The following is a 25,341-nucleotide window of genomic DNA, read 5'->3' on the forward strand; positions in this document are numbered from 1 at the left end:
AGCTTTGGCCTCTGCTTTTCTTTGTGTGTAGCAGAGTTCTTGTTTTTGTAACAGGAGTGTCATTCTTGATCGCCAGCCTGGGCCTTGAATACCCAGCAAGGTGGATATGTGCTCAAAACAAGTCTTCATTACTATTATTATTATTATTCCTGGCAGACATGCCGCACTAAAAAGGTTCAATTTTATTGTTGTTATTATTAGAGTGGGTTTTCTTGTGTTGTGAACCGAGAGAAAGCCCAAATAAAAATTAAAACTTTGATGTTGTCAATGCTTGAAATATTGAAAAGGTTTGCCTCACCACTTGGCCAAGTATACTAATCTAACCTGAGTCCAAACTTGTTGGTGTTGAGTGTCATAAGAGTGGGGAAGGGAGGTTATTGTTGTTCAAGGTGACACAAATTTTATATTTAAAAAATATTTTTTCCCAGCAGAACTGTCATTACATAGAAAATAGATGTGATTTAATTGAACTTCTATTGACATTTTACTCATCGGTGTATATTTTCTGTTTTCAGAATGAAAAAAGGATTCTCTGATTTAAGTCAATACTTTTGTTGTTTTTTGCACTTGGAATTTTTTATATTTTTTATTTATTTTTTTATTTTTATTCAAGTGCTAGTCACACAAGGCCTGAAGGCCACTTCAAGGTGTGGGCTACAATAATTTTTTTCCAGAGGCCGTTGCCACCTTCCCCTTGGGCTGAAACAGGGTTACCCCTTTACAGTCGTTACCCCCCTTGTATCACAACGTGAGGGTTCTGTTTGGTGATTTAAGTTTTTTCTTGGTTGACGTCTCTCTTAGCCTTCTCAGGTCAAAAGCAAGAAGGAGAAGGAAGCCATAGAAAAGGCAGAAGAAGAGCTTCTCTTCAAGGTATGTGATCTTTTAAAAATAATTTTGAATAATTTTTTTTGTCCCTCCATCTTGATGTAAAGCCAAATATTTACACTTGAGCCACAGAGCCCGGACTTCCTGCATAAATGATTAGTACAGATATGGGTCACAATTTGACAAAGCACTGTTAGATTCATCTCTCTCGTGACTTGGCAAGTTACTGAGTATACAGTTCTTATTCCATAGGATTAACTTATATACATTGTACAAAGAAGACTTTGTTGTTCTACGGTGCAAATATAACGAATCCCACCAAGTAAAAATGCCTGGTTTTTTTTCCTTCTCAGAACTCAATCAATACAGTGCTTACACACATCGGTGTAAGGGGAAAGTACTGAGTATACAGTGCTTACACACATCGGTGTAAGGGGAAAGTACTGAGTATACAGTGCTTACACACATCGGTGTTAGGGGAAAGTACTGAGTATACAGTGCTTACACACATCGGTGTAAGGGGAAAGTACTAAGTATACAGTGCTACACACATCGGTGTAAGGGGAAAGTACTGAGTATACAGTGCTAACACACATCGGTGTAAGGGGAAAGTACTGAGTATACAGTGCTTACACACATCGGTGTAAGGGGAAAGTACTGAGTATACAGTGCTAACACACATCGGTGTAAGGGGAAAGTACTAAGTATACAGTGCTACACACATCGGTGTAAGGGGAAAGTACTGAGTATACAGTGCTTACACACATCGGTGTAAGGGGAAAGTACTGAGGATACAGTGCTTACACACATCGGTGTAAGGGGAAAGTACTAAGTATACAGTGCTTACACACATCGGTGTAAGGGGAAAGTACTGAGTATACAGTGCTACCACACATCGGTGAAAGGGTAAAGTACTGAGTATACAGTGCTTACACACATCGGTGTATGGGGAAAGTACTGAGTATACAGTGCTTACACACATCGGTGTATGGGGAAAGTACTAAGTATACAGTGCTAACACACATCGATGTATGGGGAAAGTACTGAGTATACAGTGCTACCACACATCGGTGAAAGGGTAAAGTACTGAGTATACAGTGCTTTACACACATCGGTGTAAGGGGAAAGTACTGAGTATACAGTGCTTACACACATCGGTGTAAGGGGAAAGTACTAAGTATACAGTGCTTACACACATCGGTGTAAGGGGAAAGTACTGAGTATACAGTGCTACCACACATCGGTGAAAGGGTAAAGTACTGAGTATACAGTGCTTACACACATCGGTGTATGGGGAAAGTACTGAGTATACAGTGCTTACACACATCGGTGTATGGGGAAAGTACTAAGTATACAGTGCTAACACACATCGATGTATGGGGAAAGTACTGAGTATACAGTGCTACCACACATCGGTGAAAGGGTAAAGTACTGAGTATACAGTGCTTTACACACATCGGTGTAAGGGGAAAGTACTGAGTATACAGTGCTTACACACATCGGTGTATGGGGAAAGTACTGAGTATACAGTGCTTACACACATCGGTGTATGGGGAAAGTACTAAGTATACAGTGCTAACACACATCGATGTATGGGGAAAGTACTGAGTATACAGTGCTACCACACATCGGTGAAAGGGTAAAGTACTGAGTATACAGTGCTTTACACACATCGGTGTATGGGGAAAGTACTGAGTATACAGTGCTTACACACATCGGTGTATGGGGAAAGTACTGAGTATACAGTGCTACCACACATCGGTGAAAGGGTAAAGTACTGAGTATACAGTGCTTACACACATCGGTGTATGGGGAAAGTACTGAGTATACAGTGCTTACACACATCGGTGTATGGGGAAAGTACTAAGTATACAGTGCTAACACACATCGATGTATGGGGAAAGTACTGAGTATACAGTGCTACCACACATCGGTGAAAGGGTAAAGTACTGAGTATACAGTGCTTTACACACATCGGTGTATGGGGAAAGTACTGAGTATACAGTGCTTACACACATCGGTGTAAGGGGAAAGTACTGAGTATACAGTGCTTACACACATCGGTGTAAGGGGAAAGTACTGAGTATACAGTGCTAACACACATCGGTGTAAGGGGAAAGTACTAAGTATACAGTGCTAGCACACATCGGTGTAAGGGGAAAGTACTGAGTATACAGTGCTAACACACATCGGTGTAAGGGGAAAGTACTGAGTATACAGTGCTTACACACATTGGTGTAAGGGGAAAGTACTAAGTATACAGTGCTAGCACACATCGGTGTAAGGGGAAAGTACTGAGTATACAGTGCTTACACACATCGGTGTAAGGGGAAAGTACTAAGTATACAGTGCTAGCACACATCGGTGTAAGGGGAAAGTACTGAGTATACAGTGCTTACACACATCGGTGTAAGGGGAAAGTACTGAGTATACAGTGCTTACACACATCGGTGTAAGGGGAAAGTACTGAGTATACAGTGCTAACACACATCGGTGTAAGGGGAAAGTACTAAGTATACAGTGCTAGCACACATCGGTGTAAGGGGAAAGTACTGAGTATACAGTGCTAACACACATCGGTGTAAGGGGAAAGTACTGAGTATACAGTGCTTACACACATCGGTGTAAGGGGAAAGTACTAAGTATACAGTGCTAGCACACATCGGTGTAAGGGGGAAGTACTGAGTATACAGTGCTTACACACATCGGTGTAAGGGGAAAGTACTAAGTATACAGTGCTTACACACATCGGTGTAAGGGTATAACCAAGTTACATTCTTTATTCCTGTGCAATTTTAACATCTATTAAATCAATTTGTTGTCAGACGGAGTGTGAATTGATGGATGAAGACAAAACACCGCAGACGTCCGATGAATACGATCGTCTCGTTCTGAGTTCTCCAAACTCCTCCCTGGTATGGATTCGTTACATGGCCTTCTACCTTCAGTCAGCCGAGATTGACAAAGCTAGAGCAGTGGCTGAGAGAGCTCTTAAAACTATGAGCTTCAGGTCAGTATCTTTATTAGCAAAAAAAGAAGAAGAAAGTTTGGGGTTCAAATTCTACCAGAATTTCCTTTGAATACTTCCAGCATTACAGAGCTTTGTCTGAATTCATTTGTAGCGACAAGTTGAAACTGTTTGATTTCTGCTTTGGGATTCTGCTTTGGGAATCTACATGTAATCACCTTTGTTCTAAAGAATTTTTTACATCTCAGTGAAATGCCAAGCTTTATTTATTTATGCAACTGCAAAAGATATGAGTACCACTAAAAAAAAAGAGGCTGGACTAGACAAATTAATGTAGAGGTATTGCTTTAACACAGCTGACAACTGCCCTCGATTCTGCAGAAGTTTCCCTGAAAATAACCCAACCTTTCCATGATCTGCTGAACAATTTTGGAAATCGCCCTACTTAAGGAAACTTATTCCCTATTTTGTTAAATGTAGTTCTTTATATCTCCCCAACTGATGCACTATCTCCCGGACTGCAAGATGCAAATGTTTGCAGCTCTGCAATAAAGACCAACATCCCTTAAGAAGCGAAAACAAAATCATCTTCATCTCAAGAGTGTTTGAGCAACCACTAACATTCCAAAGTTTTATTCTTGATATTATTTAGAGAGGAGTCTGAGAAGCTGAATGTGTGGGTGTCATTCTTGAATCTTGAGAATCTATACGGAACGGAAGAGTCTCTACTCAAGGTGTTTGAGAGGGCGCTAAAGCACTGTGAACCAATCAAAGTCTTCCAGAATATGGTCAACATCTACGTCCGCACAGAGAAACTCGAGGTGAGTGGCACTAAAGGCCCGGTCCCACTGCAGCGATACGATAACGATAACGATAACGATGCAAAGAGACGCATACTATTGGTTGAATGAGCATGTACATATCCTGCGTGGAGCAATTCAACCAATACAATGCGTTCTCTCTGCGTCGTGATCGTTATCGTTTTCGTTATCGCTGCAGTGTGACTCGGCCTTTAGACTCATGATAAGTCAGAAATTTTTCCAATTTTATTATTACTTTCATAGCTGTATTTACCCATATCTCTTTTTTGATTGTCACATAACATCAACTCTGTTCCTGCCTAAACCCGTACAAAGAAAAGAAATTTCAGACCTTTTAGGTCAGCCTTATGAAGAAAATCACCCACAGCTAAAGCAAGTTCCTGCTCTGTGATACACTTCTGAGGACACTGCCCTTGAAAGCGTTGCTAAATCTGAACCCTAGGGGCTATCAAGAGGTTGAAATACCGTCCTTTCATCAAATACCTACTCAAACCTAGTTTTAGACTGTTTAGTCAGCAATGGCTCTCCCTCCTGCATTGTGAGTAGCACTTATTGCTGCAAGAATCTTGTATTGGTTTTTATTTACACCGAACGGGCGTAGCAAAGTACTAAAAACAACAAATATACAGACTTTTTACAAGAATACAAAGACCTCTATTACACTGTCTACTGTCTGAATTTACTATTGGTGCTAAACAATAATAATATAATTTATTTTGAATAAAGCGTCTTCCTTAAAAAAAAAAAATCTAAAAACGCTGTACAGAATTAAAAAAACATTAAGCTAAAAAGAGATAAGCAAAATACAGCAAGATTACATTGTCCAAAATGACCGACAAAATACAAACAGCGGGAAAAACAACAACAACACAACAATTAAATTTAAATAAGTTGTGGATGAATGGTGTTTCAAATCCTGGTGTTGCAGTTTTTCGCTGCGTTAAAAAAACATTGCTAAGTGTGGAATTAATTTGTACATTTTTTAATGCATTTGTTGTTTCAGCAAGCAGAGCAGTTGTACAATACGATGGTGAAGCGATTTAACTTCAATAAAGATGTCTGGATCAGCTATGGTTACTTTCTGATGAAGAGCGGACGTCACGGTGCAGCCCACAAACTTATGCAGAGAAGTTTCAAAAGTCTAACACAAAAAGAGCGTAAGTTTCACTGTACTCATCAAACACAAGTTCAACTTAAACGATTTATGTTTTGGACTGTACTGTTGTTGATTTATATATCAGTTGGAGAGTGAGATGAATAAAATATCGGTTATAAAGATTTTGTGATGTCAATGACACATTACAGGAAAGCGCCATTAAAGAAATTCTGAGTTTGGCCAAAAAAAACTCGGAAAGTATACATCCTTTTTACTGAGTGGGTGTTTTTAACATTGAATTTCTGGGGTCATTAATTTAACTTAATGGATGAGCAGTTACTCTTCCTGAGGCATTGAGCAGCCCAACTGCCTTTTGCATGATCCAATTAAGTCCACAGTTTGGAAAAAAAGGAATTACATGCAGATAACAAGTGTGAGTTGCCCGATAAAAAGGATGTTTTATTTTAGCTTTTCTTATTTGGAGCTTTCCCGTTATGGTTAGGTTTACAGTTTTTCAAAAGTATAAATAATTTACAAGCTAGAATAAAAAACAAAATACGGGTTGTATTAATTGATATAATTTGTTCCTTCCAGATGTTGATGTAATTACAAAATTTGCTCAAATGGAGTTCAAGTTTGCCGAAGCTGAACGAGGCAAGACGATGTTTGAAAATGTCCTCAGCAACTATCCAAAGCGTACTGATATCTGGTCGGTGTACCTGGATATGATGATCAAGGAAGCAGATGTAGAGGCTGTCAGGTACAAGACTTTGCTTCAATTGTCATAGCTCAAGCAGTGATAAAGTGCTTTGTTTTTCTTAAAGAAGAAATTACAGTGTTCCACTTCCACGTCCACTGAATTGTAAAGAGTACCGCGGATTAAAAAAATCGTATGATATATTCTGTAAGTTTGTAAACCTTTTAAAAATAGTGGACACTATTGGTAATAACTCAAATTAATTGTTAGCATAAAACCTTACTTGGTATTGAGTAATGGGGAGCTGTTGATAGTATAAAATATTGTGAGAAACAGCTCCCTCTGAAGTAGCGTAGTTTTTGAGAAAGAAGTAATTGTACGCAAAATTGATTTTGAGACCTCAGAATTAGGTCTTGAAATCAAGCATCTGAAAGCACACAACTTAATGTGACGAGGGTGTTTTTTTTTCCATTATCATCTCGCAACTTCAAAGACCAATTGAGCTCAAATTTTCACAGGTTTGTTATTTTATGCATATGTTGAGATGCACAAAGTGAGAAGACTGGTTTTTGACAATTACAAATTTTTTCTCCATGCAGACATCTTTTCGAGAGAGTCATCCACCTTAGTCTCTCGGCCAAGAAGATGAAGTTCTTCTTCAAGCGCTACTTGGAGTTTGAGAAAAAATCTGGCACCGATGCCAGTGTAGTGGAGGTTAAACGCAAGGCTGTCGAGTATGTAGAGTCTAAGATGGAGGTGGTCGCTGATAGCTGAGCTGGGTCGTACAGCCGTGTCTGACTCAAGCAACTTAGGTTATGGTTATGGCTGCTGGCTACAGGAGCAACATTGGAGAATAGGACTTTTAAATAAGGTCAGCCATAGCAGCAGCTGAAGCCATAAATTCAGACTGTTTCTGAATTAGTGGCTATGGCTGTGACTGTGGCTAACTCACTGTGTCATAATATTTGGTGTGTTCGTTTAGCTTCCCCCGGGTCGACCCCGGTCTGCCCACGGTTTGTTCGAATAGCTTTGACGTCATTCCAGAGGGCCAGCCCCAAGTGCCCTGCTTGTGGAACGGGTCACTTGGGGCTGGCTCGAGGTACATGATGTCACCACGAGAGGGCGAGTGATCGTTCAGTTAGCTCTTGTCTGGGGGCTCACCCGAATGAGCACACCGGGGTCGACCCGGGGAAGGTAATCGAACACACCCATTGAAGCAGAGGATGGACTTGGCAACACTCTTCATAACATTTAAAGCTGTCAATAGAACTTTTGCAAATACTTGATACATGCAGGTTAGGCGTGGAATGAGGTGCATGCTGGTCTAGCTAGCAATCAAGTTGGGTATTTGCGAAAGGTTTTATGCTTACGATGTTATTTGAGTTGGGTGCCCTAGCCTAGAGGACAAAAGGAGGTTGTTCATCGGCTAATCCTGTGCACCGGGTATACAAGTCTTTGCTTTCTTTATCTTCATCATTGGTTTCTGTCTAAGATGGCGGCTTGATGGTCTATTCAAGTTTAGCCTTTTTGAAGACACTATCTGTAAATCAATTGAAAGTTTCTTGCTATATAACTTTTGACTCGGCAATGAAAAAGACAGGTATTTTACCCTAAAATTAATAGAAATAATCTTTGTTGTAAAGCACTGTTTCATATAATGTAGAGATGATGTGCACCAGGCCTTTTTATAAATGTATTGATCAGTAACTTACAGGTTTGTATTGTGAAAACGAAGAGTTTTTTTTAATGCTGAATCATTACTTGCTCATCTGATTTGAAAAAAAGGTTTGGGCGTAAAATCTGTTGGTTCAGTAAGAACAATTGAATAAATAATGGGGTACAATGTACTCTGATTTTATTAGTTCTTCAAATCAATGAGTATTTAACTATAGGATTCTTCCTGACTCAACGAACCCAAGGTTTCCTGGGGTCGATTTCGCAAAAAAATAAGGCTAGCCCTAAGTTAAGCCATTATACACTTTCGGTAAACAGTATTGTCCAAGTCCCACACTCCGTGTATCACAACTCGTATATAAAATAATAAACCTGTGAATCGGTCATCGGAGTCGGGAGAAAATAACGGGAGAACCCACTCTTGTTTCCGCGTGTTTCGCCGTGTCATGACATGTGTAAACTATAAATCCATAATTCTCGCTATCGAGAATTGATATTGTTTTAATGTTTTCTCAAAAAGTGAAGCATTTCATGGAATAATATTTCAAGAGAAGTCTTTCACCATTACCTTCTGCAAACCCTGTAAATTATTTGTAAATCTGTAAACTTTTTTTTTTTTTTTTCGGTACCGAAAGTGTGTAATGGCTTTAAACAAATAAAATTAAAAACTTTGTTCATATTATGTTGATAATTTTCACCACAGTGACAGATACAAATCAATTTTACTGTTTATAGGGTCATTGATTAGTTTTTGTCATCTTCAGAAAATGCCGATAAAAATTAGGAGAAATTTTCAATAAAGATACAATAGAAGTTACCTATGAAAGTTGCAACTGAATACTGTGTTCCTTTCTTGTTGAGAAAACAGCAAAAAACCTTTTGCAAGGTGATGCGACTATCAACCATGTCTTCGGCTGCAGCATTCACATCTGGAAATTTGGATCCCCTAACTCCCCTTGAGTTACGTTTTGGAGATTAAATTTGGTTGACATACTTTTATTTACAAATCATTTTGAAGGATCAACGAATTGGGTTTTGAATAAAAATTGCATTATTTTATTTCTCTCTGGTCATCACCAAATTTTGACCCTAGCTTTAAATTTAATAATCTTGTTTAATTTGAAAAAACTTTTTTTCTTAATACTCAGCAGTTATAAGTATATTATATTTGTGAATTCCTTCCTTCATGGTAACATGGAAATTTTATTTGATTCAATTTGCTTTCGACCGGAATATTTGTTTATTTTATTTTCCAATTTAAAAAACAATAATTAACCAAATTAATAAACAGATAGGCCTAGCTCCTACAATATCACCTTTCTTTTGGTGCTTGTACATGTTATTAATAAAAGGAAAATTAATATTTTCATTGAGGAAAGTTTTCATTCAAACATTATTCACTAGGAGGAGTCTATATCAATTTCCTTGGTGTATAACATTGTGTTAATAAATGACATTCAAGAATAAAAACCTGTTGGTTTGATTTAATTGTATTATTTTTTTGTATGTGTAATGGTCAGACTTTTACTAGTGATGCACAAGAATAAGGAATACATTAAATATTTTAAAAGCACATGATGGAAATTGTTCATCATTGTCATCGGGCCCAATTTGCTGCTAAGCACAAAAATTGCTTAGTATGAAATTTTTGTCTTGATAAAAACAGGATTATCAACCAATTTCAGGATATAAAGCAAACAACAGAATACCAGTAACAAGCAAATTGAAATATTATTGTTAATCCTGTTTTTATTAAGGAAGAAATTTCATGGTAAGCAGATTATTATTATTATTATTATTATTTATTTGACCTCAGCAGTACAAGTACAGAAAATACAAACAAGGTAACAATGAAAGGGAAAAACCCATAAGAGAAACATTAAGAGTAAACACCAAAAGACAAATAAGTGAAAAATAAATAAATATGTTAATTAATTAATAAAACTAGCAGCTCTAGGAAATATGGGCTCAGGTCCCAACTTCATCATAGAGCTGCTTAATTGCTTAACATTGTTCTAAGTTGCGCTTAGCAGTTTTTTTTGGGGTCCCAGTATCTAGGCATGCAGGTAGAATGCTGATCTAAGTAACCCAACATAATAATACAGAATCTCCCCATCAACCCAAACACGGAAATAGATATCCAACCCTAATCAATTAAAGCCGCTCGCCCACACACGACGGGCTCCTCCTCTTGGCTATGGCTACGGCAGGATCATAGCAACATCTTTAGCAACAGTCAAGTCGTAGTCGTAGCCGTAACCTTCAGAAAGTATGTAGTCGGGTGCGTGATCACGGCTTGGCACGCTTGCCAACCTACGATTATAAATAGGACTCCAGTCTGCAAGTAACACACAAAATCTCACGTGACAGACAGCAGACAAGAAAGGGGTTTGACTTTTGAGCATGTTTTGTAAATAAAAGAGCACGCAAGCTACAAATGTAACCAAAGTCTTCACGGTTTGGGGTGAGTATGAACGTTAGCGGTAATAATTATGTCAACATGTTTTTTGAAAGGCTTTTTTTGCTCCTTTTTCTAACTTGGCATTCCTGTGCACACTACCGACATGACCGACATGACGGCGCGGAACACACCCACCCCCTTTCTTTGCCGCCGCACACACACTGCTGTCTGCTAGGTCCACTCAGATCCGGTCCTACTAAAAGCCGACAACGCCGACAACAAGTCCAGAGCGCCGACAACTCGGCGCCAACAAGTTTTAATTACCTCAAAAATGGCCAATAAACCATAGATGTATTAGAACTATATGTGTTCTGTAGTATAAACATAAAGTTAATGGAAAAACTTCACAAAAAGTGTGAATTTTTAACCAGAAAAAAACATCACTTGCACGAAAAGCGGTCGGACGCCATCTTGGCTTAAAAACCGTGTTTGGACCAGACCATTATGATACGGCTAGATTTAGCACTTGTCAACCACAGAGGGCGGGCTTCATGTGAAGACCTTCACTGCAGTGTGCACAGTGCATGACGCCCGCCCTCTATTGCTAAGTCTGACTCACCCGCATCATAATGGACTGGTCCGAACACGATTTTAAGCCAAGATGGCGTCCGGCCGTTTTCCGTGAACGTTCAGTTTTTTTTTCTGGTTAAAAATTCACACTTTTCGTGAAGTTTTTCCATTAAATTTATGTTTATATTACAGAACACATATAGTTCTAATACATCTATGGTATATTGGCAATTTTCGAGGTAATTAAAACTTGTTGGCGGCGAGTTGTCGGCGCTCTTGACTTGTTGTCGGCGTTGTCGGCGAGTTGTCGGCTTTTAGTAGGACCCCTCAGATCATATCAATTATCATGGAGATGGAGGTAGAAATAGACCTCCATGGTCCTCTGCCATTGCACATTTTTAAAGAACAAAATATCACAATATTAATAATATCATAATCATCTGATCGGAAAAGTTTCCGTATGGCGCCACCACTTTTTCATTCGAAATAAAATAATATAGTATCTAATTTACCTGATTGATATATCCCTTTTTTGTAAAAATGAGTGAAAAAGTGGTGGCGCCATGCGGAAAGTTATCCATCTGATCATCATAGGCCGTCATATTTGTGCGCACACATTCCAGAAAATTTAATTTTATCCTTCGAACTAAGCTTGGTTGGCCAGAGGCCGCTTGGTTGATCTGATAATTTTATTTTTGACAAAAAAAGTAAAAAAAATGGATGTGTCTCTCTCTGTCTCTGACTCTGTACAATAATACAGTGTTAGTGTAAGTGTTTAGTAGTAGGGGTACCGGTCAACTCGGTCCCAAGCCAACTCGGTCCCAAGTCAACTCGGTCCCAAGTCAACTTGGTCCCAAATCAACTCAGTCCCAAGTCAACTTGGTCCCAAGTCAACTTGGTCCCAAGTCAACTTGGTCCCAAATCAACTCAGTCCCAAGTCAACTCGGTCCCAAGTCAACTCGATCCCAAGTCACATCGGTCCCAAGTCAACTCGGTCCCAAGACAGGGAAGCTTTGCACGCACGGACCCGGGCGCGGGGGACCGCAACCCAAGTTATTTGATCAATATTATATTCGTTTTTTATTTTCGACCAAACATTAATTTCCTTAATAGTTTTAGTTTTTTAATTAGTAGATTTTTGAAACTATTTTTTATTCTTATAAGTTGGTTTGAAAGTTTTATTCATACTTTAACCAAACATTAATTTCCTTTCTTTATTTTTTAATAATTATGTAACGTACTGTTTTTATATTATTTAATTTAAATGTAAGTTACTGGAAAAGAAATAAAAAAAAAAGGATTCAATTATTAATGTTTGTCAATTAATGAATTGTTGAGAGCCATACAGAAAACAATACTCTGGTTGAAAGAAGAGACATTTGAAGACTTTTTTTTAGTTGAAATTTATTGGCCAACACAATAATTTTCAATGTTGAATACAGAAACAAATGGGTTTTGAAGGAATCGAATATTATTACCTGAACATCGGTGCACACTTATCCCGTTTCATGTACAAAGTCAAAGGACATATTTTTTTCCAATTCAAAGAAAATATACAATTACTTCCCGTCAACCATACGGACCGAGCTGACTTGAGACCGAGTTGACTTGGGACCGAGTTGACTTGGGACCGAGTTGATTTGGGACCGAGTTGACTTGGGACCGAGTTGACTTGGGACCGAGTTGACTTGGGACCGAGTTGACTTGGGACCAAGTTGACTCTGGTATGGAAGCATTACTGGGCGGGAATACAGATCAACGGCTGTTTTATGTGAATAAGCTTGGGTACTTTTCGTGAACTACGTAGCACGTAGTTATTGTTAACATTTTCTTTTAAATTTTGTATTTGTTTCGCTTTTCATTACACACAAAGCAAGCTAAGAGTTAGGTGAACACGCTCAGCCAGTTTATACTGCCGGGTGGCTCGTAGATAAGGCGCTAGAATTTTTTTATTTCTTAGTTGCATGAGGAAATGGGGTGGACCTGTGGCTAAGGATTCAGCTATCCTTGGCCACACAAGTGGGGCTAAGGCCTACCTAGCATGCCTCTTGCTAGCCAATAATTTAGCCCCATCCTATTTATGGGCTAGCCAAAAGCCCAATCAATATGATCAATTTTAGAGAAGACAAAGAAGGAAGTTTCAATTTTAGATGTTGGAGAAAAACCCAAGAGAATTAATCCAGGGAAAATCTGGGTAGGACTGAAAATCCAATCCACATAGAAAACCCAGTCCACTTTTTAGGCACTCCCTAACAAAATTTACAGTGAATTTAAAAAGTAAGTGTGTATATTACCCTGCAATGTAACAAACACTAATAGAATGCTTTGCTTTAGATAACTTGAAAGATTAGGTTGCTACTCATTTTGCACACGTGCTCACACGTCATTATGTACAAAGGAAGCGTGGATCTTTATTTTCTTGAGTAATGAAATGACACCTATTAATATACAGAGGAAGGGAACTGTCATTTATAAAAATTTGTGATCTACCGGTATTTTCCAATAGTACAGGCCTGGAATAACACGCAGTCAACGGAGGCCATTGCCTTCGTTGCCCCTGGTCTTGGCATTGGTGCCCCTTCAAAAGTTTCCAATTGACTTTTTAAAGATTTTTCAATGGAAATGCCCTATTCAAGATTAAAATCCCGGCCTGATAGTAGATAGAGTCCTGATGTGGATGAGTGGGGAAGCAATTACAAATCTCTAAACCTTTTGTAAATGGTATCAATTGCCATTTAAGGCAGTGGACACTATTGGTAATTACTCAAAATAATGATTAGCATAGAACCTTTCCTGGTGACGAGTAATGGGGAGAGGTTGATGGTCTAAAACATTGTGAGAAACGGCTCCCACTGAAGTGCCATAGTTTTCAATATGTTGAGATACACCAACTGTAAAGGCTAGTCTTTGACATTTACCAATAGTGTCCACTGCCTTTAAAGGGAAGGTACACGTTCAGTCTCCACTGGAAAACCAAAAGTGTCAATGTAGATGAGAGAGGAGTTAAGGCCAAAACAAGCTTTTTGCAAGTTAGATTTGAATAATGACTATACTTTATAGCCACAACTCATTATCTGCTTATAGGGAAGGTACAAGTTTGGTAATTACTCAAAACGAATATTAACTTAAAAACTGACTTGGTAACTAGCATTGGCGAGCTGTTGATAGTATAGTACATTGTGGAAAACGACTCCCTCTGAAGTAACGTAGTTTTTGAGACAGATGTAATTTCTCACTAAATTAAGACTTCTAGCTAGAAGTCTTTTATTCCTATCTGAAAGCACATACATACATTGTACGTCAAACAAGGGTGTTTTTTTCTTTCATTATTTTCTCCCAACTCCGATGACTAATTGAGCTCAAATTTTCACAGGTTTGTTATTTTATGCATATTTTTAGATACACCAAGTGAGAACACTGGTCTTCGACAATTACCAATAGTGTGTATCTTCCCTTTAATTGTCAACATCCAAATCATCCGATGACATCTTAGAAAAATGGGTAAAAATGGGATGAGTGAATATCTGGTAGTAGGACAGCATTCTTACCCCAAAAGAGAACTAAAATTTCCCAAACTTATTGTAAGATTTGAAACTTTGCATGGTGGAAATACAACATATAGTAAGGTTTGCCGTAGCACCATGTACATGCAGTGATGGTCTCTAGTTCTCAAAAGAACCGTTGGTTTCAACTCAACGTTTTGATTGTGGTTTTTTTTCCACCCAGATGCAATGGATGATGACAAGCTGTTATCCGATCTCCTTGATCCAGTGGTGAACTCAGTAAATAGCAGCAAACGCAATATGTCTAGTAGCACAACGTCTACCCCTTCACAGTCCAGCCACTACCAAGTATACACAAGAAGATGGTACATGCTGAGCGTACTGGTTGTGCTCAACCTATCCAATGCTATTGTGAGTAATTTGTGGTAGGGAAACAGGGTGGGAAAGACCAATTTAGCTGCCTGGGTTGTGTGGCTGGTTAAAAACAAGTGTAAATAAAGCTTTGTAAACTATACCTTAGTGCACTATTTTGCCACGTGTCCAAGGTTCGATTTCACAAAGCAATAGAATCCATCGTAAGACAATTTGTCAGTATCACCATAATGATTTGTATTGTGACATCACACATTACTTAGTGACTACGATTGATTTGCAACTACGATCGATCTTAGATCTTTATGAAATCGGTGCCTGGGTATACATTATTGTGCTGCTAACAGGGTAAGCATGTTTTCGTGCTGGCTATAGCAGAAAAAATGTGCTAAAGCCTAAGCATATTTCATGTGTAAAAAAAACAAATGAATGTTTTTTATCCTGATGTTAATTTAACATATGGGCCCAATTTCATAGAGTTGCTAAGCACAACAAGTTGCTAAGCACGAAATTTCTTCCTTGATAAAAACAGGATTACCAACCAAATTTCCATTTGTTGCATATTGTTTGTTACTGGTATTCAGCTGTTGTCTGCTTATCCTGAAAATCACATGGTAATTTGGTTGGCAATCCTGTTTTTATCAAAGCAAAACTTCCTTGCTAAGCAAATTTTTGTGCTTAGCAGCTCTATGAAATTGGGCCCTGATTAACATCATATTCAACAGGTTAGCAAGAAAATCAGGTGGCCAGCTTTAAATGCGTTCACTATGTGACATGTGACATAATCCGGAGGTCGTTGGTTCGAATCCCACTCTAGTCAATTCTTTGTTCAACCCCAAAAATCATTCATTTTCATTAACTTGTACATGTAGGGGTAGCTTTGTGTTGTGATGTTCTTGAGGTTTAGCAGCGCTATGAAATAGAAAGTCAAGCAGTAGGCACAAAATTTAAAACCATGATATTGAGTGGTCACACATTTGGTTTTCAGATTACCTTTGTGAACTTGTATTTTGTGTTTTGTATACTATTTTGTTGAACTTGTTTAAAGGGTTGGATCTCCTTTATTGTGAGTGCTTTTAGGGTATCCATGTTTTCCTGCTGGCTATAGCCGAAAAATGTTCTAAGGCGTACATGTAAGCATATTTCATGTGTGAAAAAAACAAAATGTAGATTTTTTATCCTGATGCAAATTTAACATCTAATTATCATCATATTTCAAAGGTTAGCAAGACAATTAGGTGGCCAGCTTAAATGCGTTCACTGTGTGACATGTGACATCATTCACTTTTATTTACTTGTAGGGGTAGCTTTGTGTTTTTATGTGCTTGAGGTTAGCAGCGCTATCAAATGGAAACCCGCACAGTAGGCACAGAATTTGAGTGATTTTCAGATGTAGTTGTGTGAACTTGTATTTTGTGTACTATAATTTTTTTGAACTTTGTTGGACAGACGGAATCAAAGAACTCACAGGCTTATCAATAAACGATGCATATCGATCTGCACTGGATAGGAAGAATGGGAACTTCACCATAATCAGGGTCATAAAGGGTCAGCCATGACTCATAGGACGATGACGATGACGTGTTTTGTTTACTTGGATGCTATAAAAAAAAGTAATGTATTTTTTTGAAACTTGATTACAGGGTTGGATCTCCTTTGCTCCAAAAGCAGACATCACCGCTGAATACTACAAAACTTCCTTTGCTAACGTCAATTGGTTATCTCTGATTTACATGGTGACAACTATTCCCATTGGTTTCTTATCAACATGGGTTCTGGATACATTCGGATTGAGAACTGGGGTAAGTTTGGTTTGCTTTAAATCACTAATCCATTGGTCTACAACTGTCCACCAAGCTTGTTGTAAAATTGACCTGATTTCAGGAGTGTTCTCAAAAAAAAGGGAAAAAAATAAAATAAAAATTAGACAGGATAAGCCCATTCTAAGATTTTTAAATAGATTAAAAATAGTGAACCGAACCACTGTGACTCGAAAACCTATCAATCCAAACTTAAAACGGGAATAGAATCTATGTCTGAACCCAGAACACAAACAAGTTAGACAAACTTGTTTTTATTTACAAATAATTTCCTGATGAATTTGTTTTTCATTTGCAGATGTTACTAGGTGCCTGGCTGAACCTCATTGGACTCGCAACACGATACGTAAGCACAATCCCACAAGTTGATGGTTACAGATTCCTGATCGTCATGATCGGCCAAGGGATCGCAGCGTCTGCACAACCGTTTCTTCTCTTCGCGCCGACTAAACTAGCAGCAGTCTGGTTTCCGGACAGTCAGAGGGCTATCGCTAATACGTTAGGTTCGGCGTCCAATCCTCTTGGAATACTCCTGGCATTTGCACTGACTAATGTTATCGTACAGGATGTGACTGATATTCCAACAATGGTATGTTAAGTTTTAGTGGCAAATGTATTGAATAGCAAGTTGTAAATTAAAAGATGAAAATTTGCATCGGGGATAAAGAGAAAATTTGCATCGAGGATTAATATTTTTATCCCCGATGAAAATTTCTATTTGGGATAGCGAAAATTTTTCATCGGGGATTAATATTCTCAACATTTGTTTGCAGTAGCCGCTGCTACAATATAGTATTTGAACTGCCTCTAGCTACCGGGCAATCTTGGTGGTCTAGTCAGTAAGACACTGCTAAAAAATTGCAATGGTCGTGGGTTTGAATCCCACCTGAGTAATATGCCTGTGATTTTTTCACAGCTCGGGAAAGTATGGAGTAGACAGTACTTACATACAAAAATAGATACAAATTACAGTCATGTCATTTTTTATATGAATAAGAAAAGCAAATGGGAGTAGTTGTGTGATGAAAGTGGCAAGTCTTGGTACAGCAGTTAAAGACACTGGACACTAATGGTAACTGTCAAAGGTTAGTCTTTACAGATGGTGTATCTCAACATATGCATAAAATAACAAACCTGTGAAAATTTGAGCTCAAACGGTCGTCGAAGTTGTGAGATATTAATGAAAGAAAAACACCCTTGTCGCACCATGGTCGAATGAAGTTGTGTGTGCTTTCAGATGCTTGATTTCGAGACCTCAAATTTTAAATCTGAGGTCTCAAAATCAAAGTCGTGGTAAATTACTTCTTTTCCGAAAACTATGTCACTTCAGGAGACCTGTTTCTCACAATGTTTTATACTACCAACCTCTCCCCATTACTCGTAATCAAGAAAGGTTTTATGATTATAATTATTTTGAGTAATTACCAATAGTGTCCACTGCCTTTAAGAGCACCATTTCAAGCTCTGATGTTTCTGATCAGCAGAGTGCGGGTCAAGTTCTTGCTCTGGGCACTTGTGTCCTTTAAAAGGGTTTTCCTTTAGCATTTGTAGTGAGCGCTATATAAAAAGCTTCTTTTACTTTATTACATGTATTATTATTAACAAAACAAGAAATCAAATCAATTCTAATCACTTTTGACAATTTGGTTTCAGTTGTGGATATACACTATTCCGGGCGGAGTGGCAGCGGCTATGATGACAGTAGGATTCTGTAACAGTCTTCCCCCTACGCCTCCTAGTGCTAGTGCTGCTGCTGTTAGTGAATCTTTTGTACAGGGTCTTAAGAAGGTTAGTCTCTACATCAAGAAGTTATTGTTACATTCTGATTCAGAGTGTGTAAGTCTGTCTCTCTTAGACACATCTGTAGATGTGGTCGAGCGGTTAAGAGCACCGAATTCAAACTCTGGTGTTTCTGATCAGCAGAGTGTGGGTTCGAATCCCCAGCCGTGACACTTGTGTCCTTAAGCAAGACACTTAACCATTGCTTCATCCTTCGGATGGGACGTAAAGCCGTTGGTCCCATGTGTTGTGTAACGCATGTAAAAGAACCCAGTGCACTTATCGAAAAGAGAAGGGGTTCGCCCCGGTGTTCCTGGCTGTGGCTGCTGCTGTATGCGCCGTAGCACCATTTAAACCCTTATGAGGTGCTACATAATTGGGTCTCAGAATTCATCACTGCAATTACCTATCTTTCTGAGTTTATATACTCTGCGCCTTAAGTACCTTGTTTGGTAGATACTTGCGCTATGTAAGACTTCGGTATTATTATTGTTATTATGTATAGTTTGTATTGTGACATGTCATGTCATCAAGCGCAGAAGGTCAGCAGAGTATGGGTTTGAGTCCTGGGCCCAATTGAGTGGTCTGCTTACCGCCGAATTCTGCGCTTACAATCACGATTCCCTGCTTACGTGCAAGTGCCAAATTTCTGCGCTAGCTTTGTAAGCGTAGAATGCCTAGTAACGTGGAGCACGCTTCCGTAAGCACCCATTCTGTGCTTACGGTAAGCAGAGCCAAGAAATTGGGCCCTGGTCTTGACACTGCTTTGTCTTTTTGATGGGACGTAAAGCCTTTGGTCCCGTGTGTTGTGTAATGCACACTAAAGAACCCATTACATGCATAACATGTATCATTTAGAGAAGCAATTTCATAGAGCTACTTATTCACAAAAAGTAGCAAAGCACAACACAAAATGCTTACCAGACTAAGGTTACCAGCCAAATTACTGTGTCACATGCACCATTTCTGATAAAATGTCTGCTTTAACAGCTCTTTGAAATTGGGTCCTGAACTGGCACCTAAAACTAATGTGATTGTTGGCGATGTTGTTTTACTGTACAGATAATACGCAATCCTGCCTTCCTGCTCCTTCTTCAAGTGTTTGGGTCTGGTCTTGGGTTATTCAACACTGTCAGCTCATTGGTCGAGCAAGTTCTTTGTTCAAGAGGCTACTCCGATGTAAGTGCAACTCGTCCGTTTGGATTTAATTTCTTAAAGTAGGGTTTTTGGAATGTAGCTGAAGAAAGTAAATAATTATACTTTTAAAAGGGCCCTACCAGCTGGTTGTGTGTTTAACTGAAAATGTGTATTATGATATTTCAAAGGGGACAGAGGGAACTGGAATTCATGCTTGATATCTCCCTTTTACTAAAGACTACAATATTCAATGGGGGTATGTCTGCTGTGGGTCACGGTCAGGGTATGGCCTAGTCATGGTAAAAGAGTTTTCTCGAAGGAGAAAAATAAATCCCTGTGCATTTGTTTATTGTCTGTAATTAATTGAGATGGTTTTACTCAAACAGCCATGTTTAAAAAAAAATGTTTTGCTGCAAAGGTACTGAAAAACATTTCCAAGACAAACCCTTGCAGGGACCTGGAAAGACATTTTTGTATATGTCTATGAAGTGGTTAACTAATTCCATCTATTCCATATTTGCTCTCATTAATGGTTTATGAACTTGATTGCCTATTTTTTTTACTATGTTTTTTTTATGCAAGTTGCCAGACACACAAGGCTTGAAGGTCACTTCAAGGTGTGGGCTACAATTGTTTTTTTCCAGACGCCGTTGCCACCTACTCCTAGGGCTGAACAGGGTCACCCCTTTTACAGTCCATATGTTAAGGGATTGCATAGTTTCGCTTGTAAATTTCTTTCACAACTTTATTGTGTGTGCTGCTTGCTTACAATGTACTTTCCGATATTCCTTCGGTTTTATTCTTTAAAAGTTTTATACCATTTGATTGTAATAGTTCATTGCTTTATTGTCATAGCATGTATTAATAGTCTGATTCAAAATTGTTTTATATTTTATATGTATTACTATGAATGTTTTCTCCTGTCTTTACTGTTAAACTTACCATTTTTACATTTTAACAATTTTTAACATTTTAATGCAAAATATCGTACATTGTAAATTGTAAAATTAAACAAATATCTAGCATTAAAGTTTATATTTGACTGCCTTAACACTGTATTAAATCAGACATGGAGTTAGGGTTATATCATTAAGTACTTTTAATGTGTAGGTTTTATGATTTGATGTAATTGGTTCTTTTGTTAGATAACACAAATTGTTTGATCAATAGACTGTGCAAGTCACACAATGTTTTTGAACATTAAACGAGTTGGTTTCTGGTAAACATAAAAACAAAAATTAATATAGGATTATATGTACAGTGTAAGGAAAACTAGTAAACAGAACTTAATAATATGATATTTGGAGGTCGCAGACAAGAAGCCTAAGCTTGTACAAGGTCTAGCATCTTCAAAAAGAGTACATATAAATGGGAAGTTACAATCATGAGTTTTCAAAATAAATAAGCAATAGTTATTAATAATTTAATATAATAAATTAATAACCTGATAAGTCAAGAAATACAATTTAAAAGAAACAAAAAACCATCTTTAACTAAAGAATTTTATTAATTTTCATGTAATTTATTCTTTACTGAAGACATTTCCGTTTAATTTTTGATTTAATCTGACAGAATTTCTCCTCGATGGTTGGTGCTCTGATGATTGGCGGTGGAATGGTTGGAGCAATTATAACAGGCGTCTACGTTGATAAGACAAAGAAGTTTGAGATGACGGCCAAGATGTCCTTCACTGTGGCCGTTCTTGGCGTCATTTCTTTCTGCACGGTAATCAAATCTCTAAATCATATTTACATTTATAACAATACATTTTTACATTTAAAACAATACATTTATAACAATATATTTATAACAATAGAAATAATAACGGCTTATGTGTAGTGCTTATCGGTCACCTAGTGACTCTCAAAGCCAAGCTTCACTGTGGCTGTTCTTTGGGTCATTTCTTTCTGCACGGTAATCAAATCTCTAAATCATATTTACGTTAACAACAATTGTTATATAGCTTTTTATATACACGTAAGATTCATACTCGTCACTCAGTGGCGCTCCTAACACTGTAACAGTATTTCCTGCAAGGTATGACGTAGGACTTTGTAAAAATTATGAGGCCTAATCCTTGTATAGCACCTGGTAATGGTTTACTACATGTAGGCATTGAGGTGCAACATGCTGCCAATCAAACCAGGGACACTGGGGTGAACCCCCTTCTCTTTTCAATAAGTGCACTGGGTTATATCATGGATGTAGTCTACCTCCATGGAAATATTATGTGTGTTAAACAACACACAGGAATCAACTATCAGTATTTTTTTGCAAGGTATTGTTGATCTTTGTTTTTGAAGAATGACGCCTTTTGCAGACTCTCAACCTTAGAAGAGTCGGATTGACACGTTAAAAAAAAAAAGGTATAGGGAAACCTGAAAAACAAGTAGTTATTCCATTGTTAAAGGCCCTGTGCACTATTGGTAATTACTCAAATAATTTTTAAGGCATCTGAAAGCACACAAATTTGTGCAACAAGGGTGTTTTTTCTGTCATTGTTCTCTTGCAACTTCGATGACCGATTGAGTAATTTTTTTTTTACAGATTTGTTATTTTATGCATAAGTGAGAATACTGGTCTTTGACAATTACCAAAGGTGTCAATTGCCTTTAAGCATGCACTCTGACCATGTTACGTACACAGCCTTATATACAATGATACTCTATTTCCACTAACAAGTCCACTTATTACCATCACCATACAGCTATCGTGCTACCAGGGTTTAGATCCATACATAGCAGTAGCCGCTGGAATATTCGGCACATTTGGATTTGGTGCATACCCCGTTATTATGGAGCTTGGAGTTGAAACAACGTACCCTGTGGCTGAAGGGACTAGCACTGGCTTTCTAGTAATGGCTGGGTGAGTACATTTCACCCCAACCCCCACCCCCTCCAGGGTTGTAGCTAGACCAATTTTAGTCGCCACTCTTGTATTACTGTTCAAATCTGCCAGTTTAGATTGAGCTTGCCTTGACTTTGTGTTTAATTTCTATTTGTATTGAACATTAAGTTAAGAAGTTCGGCGCACAAGTTTTAAACTTGTGCTAGCCTAATATGCGACATAAAGGCCTTAACATTTGGCTGTAAAAATGTACATGCTGAAAGATATATAAACCTGACTCACAGTTGACATTTCATTATCATTTGTAAATACTTCCATAACAGATATTATTATGCAATTAAAAACCACAAGACCGCCAAACTTGTCCAGTCGTAAGTTTACTGACCCGATGCAAAAAATTGCTTTCTAGTGTAAAATTGAAGTCCTACCCCTTATTTTCAGCTGAATGTCTTCTCATCAGTTGTTTCCTTTTTTACTTTCAGGCAAGTACAAGGCATTGCTGGCATCCTACTCAGCCAGTACCTGACCACAGATCTTACTCCACATCAGAAAAATATACAAGTTTGCCAAGGAGACGTCACTCCCCAAGATTTAACTCGTACGTGAAGAGAAGCAGATGTTCTTTAATAATTTTTGTTTGACCTTTACACCCATGTTTGTTAGCACTGTACACATGTATACTCACTTAGTACTTTACCGAGTTCTGTGAATTAATCACAGGCATATCACTATTATGTAAAAATACTATTATAATTACATACCAATATATTTTAAATCAAAGAAATGACAATTAAAATTGATTTCCAACTCTGATTTCTTGTTTCTAGTTCCACTCCTGATCTTTGCTGGTTATGCAGCGTTCAACGCTTGCATCTTTTTACTCTTCTTCAAGACGGAATACAAGCGACTCAAAGCTGAGGAGCGCCAAGCAGCTAGTAGCATCTTAAACTTCAGCAGTCGAAGCCTTGGGACACCGGCCCCTCAAGGCATTTATTCGTGAGATCAAAGGTCAGATAATTACCGACATCTACATGTATGCCCAATTTCATGGCTCTGCTTACCGTAAGTAAAGAATCTTCGCGAATGGAAGCAGGGAATTTCGTGCTAACGTCAGCGTATTTCACAGGTTGGCAGGGGATTTGTGTGCGTGAGTACTCTCTGATACTAAGACAAATTCGCCAAACTTTATCAAAACTGCTCCAGATGAAAAAAATTTCAAATCTATGCTTATAACTTGCATCTTTTTATTTTAATTTGATGCTTCTTTATTTTGTGAAGCGCTTCGGGACTTCTGTGTAAGGTTTATTATTAGTATTATAAGGCATTCTTCACCTACGCAGCTAGTACATAAATGTGGTGCTTGCCCTCTTGAAGAATTGTGATCGCAAGCACTGAATTTGTCGGTATCAGAGCTGTGAAATTGAGACCTGGTTTTGCAATATTCCCATAAGGGCTACACGGAGGGCATGGCCTACATGTATGTTGCCCCACTTCTTGGCCTTGGTGCACCTTTCAAAATATTCTGACAGACTTTTCCATTGGAAGTGCTTTTTTTAAAAGACTAATTTTCTTGCCCTGTCAAAATGAATGTTCACTCCTGCAATACGTCTGTTATTGTTATTAATGAAGCAAAACATTTTTAGAAATCCGGAAGGTACTTTTGTTTGAGGTTAAAAGGGTAGCTCACTGTACTTGAATATGTTGGTCAAGCTACCTGACTGCTGGTTGCAAACCCTACTTCATTGGTTATGGATCTAAGAATAAACCATACATAATAGTAAACTAGCGAGTACAACCATGTGTAAATCTTTTCTGTTGGATTGTTGGTTCTGAAAAGAGCCGGTTCAGTCGTGACAATTCTTAAAGTACTATCTCCTCGACTTCAGTTTTTTTTTAAAGACGAGCAGAAACGTCTAGACGAAGGATCTTCTCATAGCCAACAAGCTCTCAGGAGAGGATTATTACATGGTTGTAACCGCAAGTTTACCATTATTTATAGTTTATTTTTATCCTTCACACCATGCAAAGCTTCAAACATCACTTGATTATGGATCTCTTGACGAGTTAACCATTGTATTTCTTTTTCTGTTTAAAAGTGAGCCTTGCGAACTGCCTTTTCAAAAACGAAGGTCAAAAAACTTTGGGTGTGACAAGGAAGAAAAGGAATCGTGCAGCTTTGATAAAACTAGCGCAAATTATGCCCAATCGATCACACTCCTTTAATTTATTGTTGACGTACTTTATTTTTTGCCTTTTCTCTTAATTTTCCTTTTTGTTTATTGATGCAATGTACATGTATACTTTGTTTAAAATTATTTTTGTTTGTGAGAACAAAAACTAAACCAAGCATTTTGATGAATGAAAAAATAATTTGAACATCACCAGAAATTGAAATTAAAATAATTTCTACACCTAAATGTCGCTCATCACCTATGTTCTTTTTAGTTGAAATTGTAACTGGTGTAGAATGTTGACTTCATTTTTTGTTATGCCACTTTCTACATGTCGCTATCTCTATTGGTGCATGTGGGTCCACCAAACCCTTGATATTTATAATTCATATTAAATTACAATGATATAGAAACAAACATTGTTTGTATAATCTATAAATATGAAGAATACAAATTCATTCAAAAGCAAGAGATGAAATCATCTTGTATTTTTTTACTAATTAGCTTTTCTATCTTTTGTACAATGTATACAAATTCTCTACAAAAAATAATAATGTACTTTTTTAAATCTGATATTCAGGATAAATATTAGTTATCCCACAAGAATGTGTTAAAATGTGAGAAATTTTGCACTCTTGCGTCCCATATACAACAAGGTGG

General features: G+C 37.9%; 2 protein-coding genes across 2 annotated transcripts in view; both read left to right on the top strand.

The window, feature by feature from the left end:
- Nucleotides 1–7,445, top strand: part of LOC117294827 (protein RRP5 homolog) — a 43,857-nt gene extending 36,412 nt beyond the window's left edge. The window contains exons 31-36 of the mRNA XM_033777363.1: nucleotides 802–870; nucleotides 3,651–3,835; nucleotides 4,446–4,614; nucleotides 5,618–5,771; nucleotides 6,305–6,470; nucleotides 7,007–7,445. Of these exons, the coding sequence (XP_033633254.1) occupies nucleotides 802–870; nucleotides 3,651–3,835; nucleotides 4,446–4,614; nucleotides 5,618–5,771; nucleotides 6,305–6,470; nucleotides 7,007–7,181 (918 nt within the window). The 3' untranslated portion in view covers nucleotides 7,182–7,445. The remainder of the gene's footprint in view (nucleotides 1–801; nucleotides 871–3,650; nucleotides 3,836–4,445; nucleotides 4,615–5,617; nucleotides 5,772–6,304; nucleotides 6,471–7,006) is intronic.
- A 3,005-nt stretch (nucleotides 7,446–10,450) lies between these two features.
- Nucleotides 10,451–24,802, top strand: LOC117294873 (solute carrier family 49 member A3-like). Its single transcript, XM_033777417.1, has 10 exons — nucleotides 10,451–10,545; nucleotides 14,779–14,966; nucleotides 16,571–16,729; nucleotides 17,046–17,336; nucleotides 18,401–18,535; nucleotides 19,589–19,705; nucleotides 21,236–21,388; nucleotides 22,371–22,528; nucleotides 22,993–23,108; nucleotides 23,338–24,802. The coding sequence occupies exons 2-10, from the start codon at nucleotides 14,784–14,786 to the stop codon at nucleotides 23,508–23,510; spliced, it is 1,485 nt and encodes a 494-aa protein (XP_033633308.1). The 5' UTR covers nucleotides 10,451–10,545; nucleotides 14,779–14,783; the 3' UTR covers nucleotides 23,511–24,802.
- Nucleotides 24,803–25,341: the final 539 nt, after the last annotated feature.

This window comes from Asterias rubens, chromosome 9 (genome assembly GCF_902459465.1).
Source record: "Asterias rubens chromosome 9, eAstRub1.3, whole genome shotgun sequence".
Lineage (NCBI taxonomy): Eukaryota > Metazoa > Echinodermata > Asteroidea > Forcipulatida > Asteriidae > Asterias > Asterias rubens.

Bases quoted from the DNA above. Each gene is read 5' to 3' on its own strand.
- LOC117294873 (XM_033777417.1), top strand. From the start codon at position 14,784: ATGGATGATGACAAGCTGTTATCCGATCTCCTTGATCCAGTGGTGAAC. The intron at 22,529-22,992 runs GTGAGTACATTT...TTTTACTTTCAG, and splicing joins GGCTTTCTAGTAATGGCTGG to GCAAGTACAAGGCATTGCTG. The intron at 23,109-23,337 runs GTACGTGAAGAG...TCTTGTTTCTAG, and splicing joins CACTCCCCAAGATTTAACTC to TTCCACTCCTGATCTTTGCT.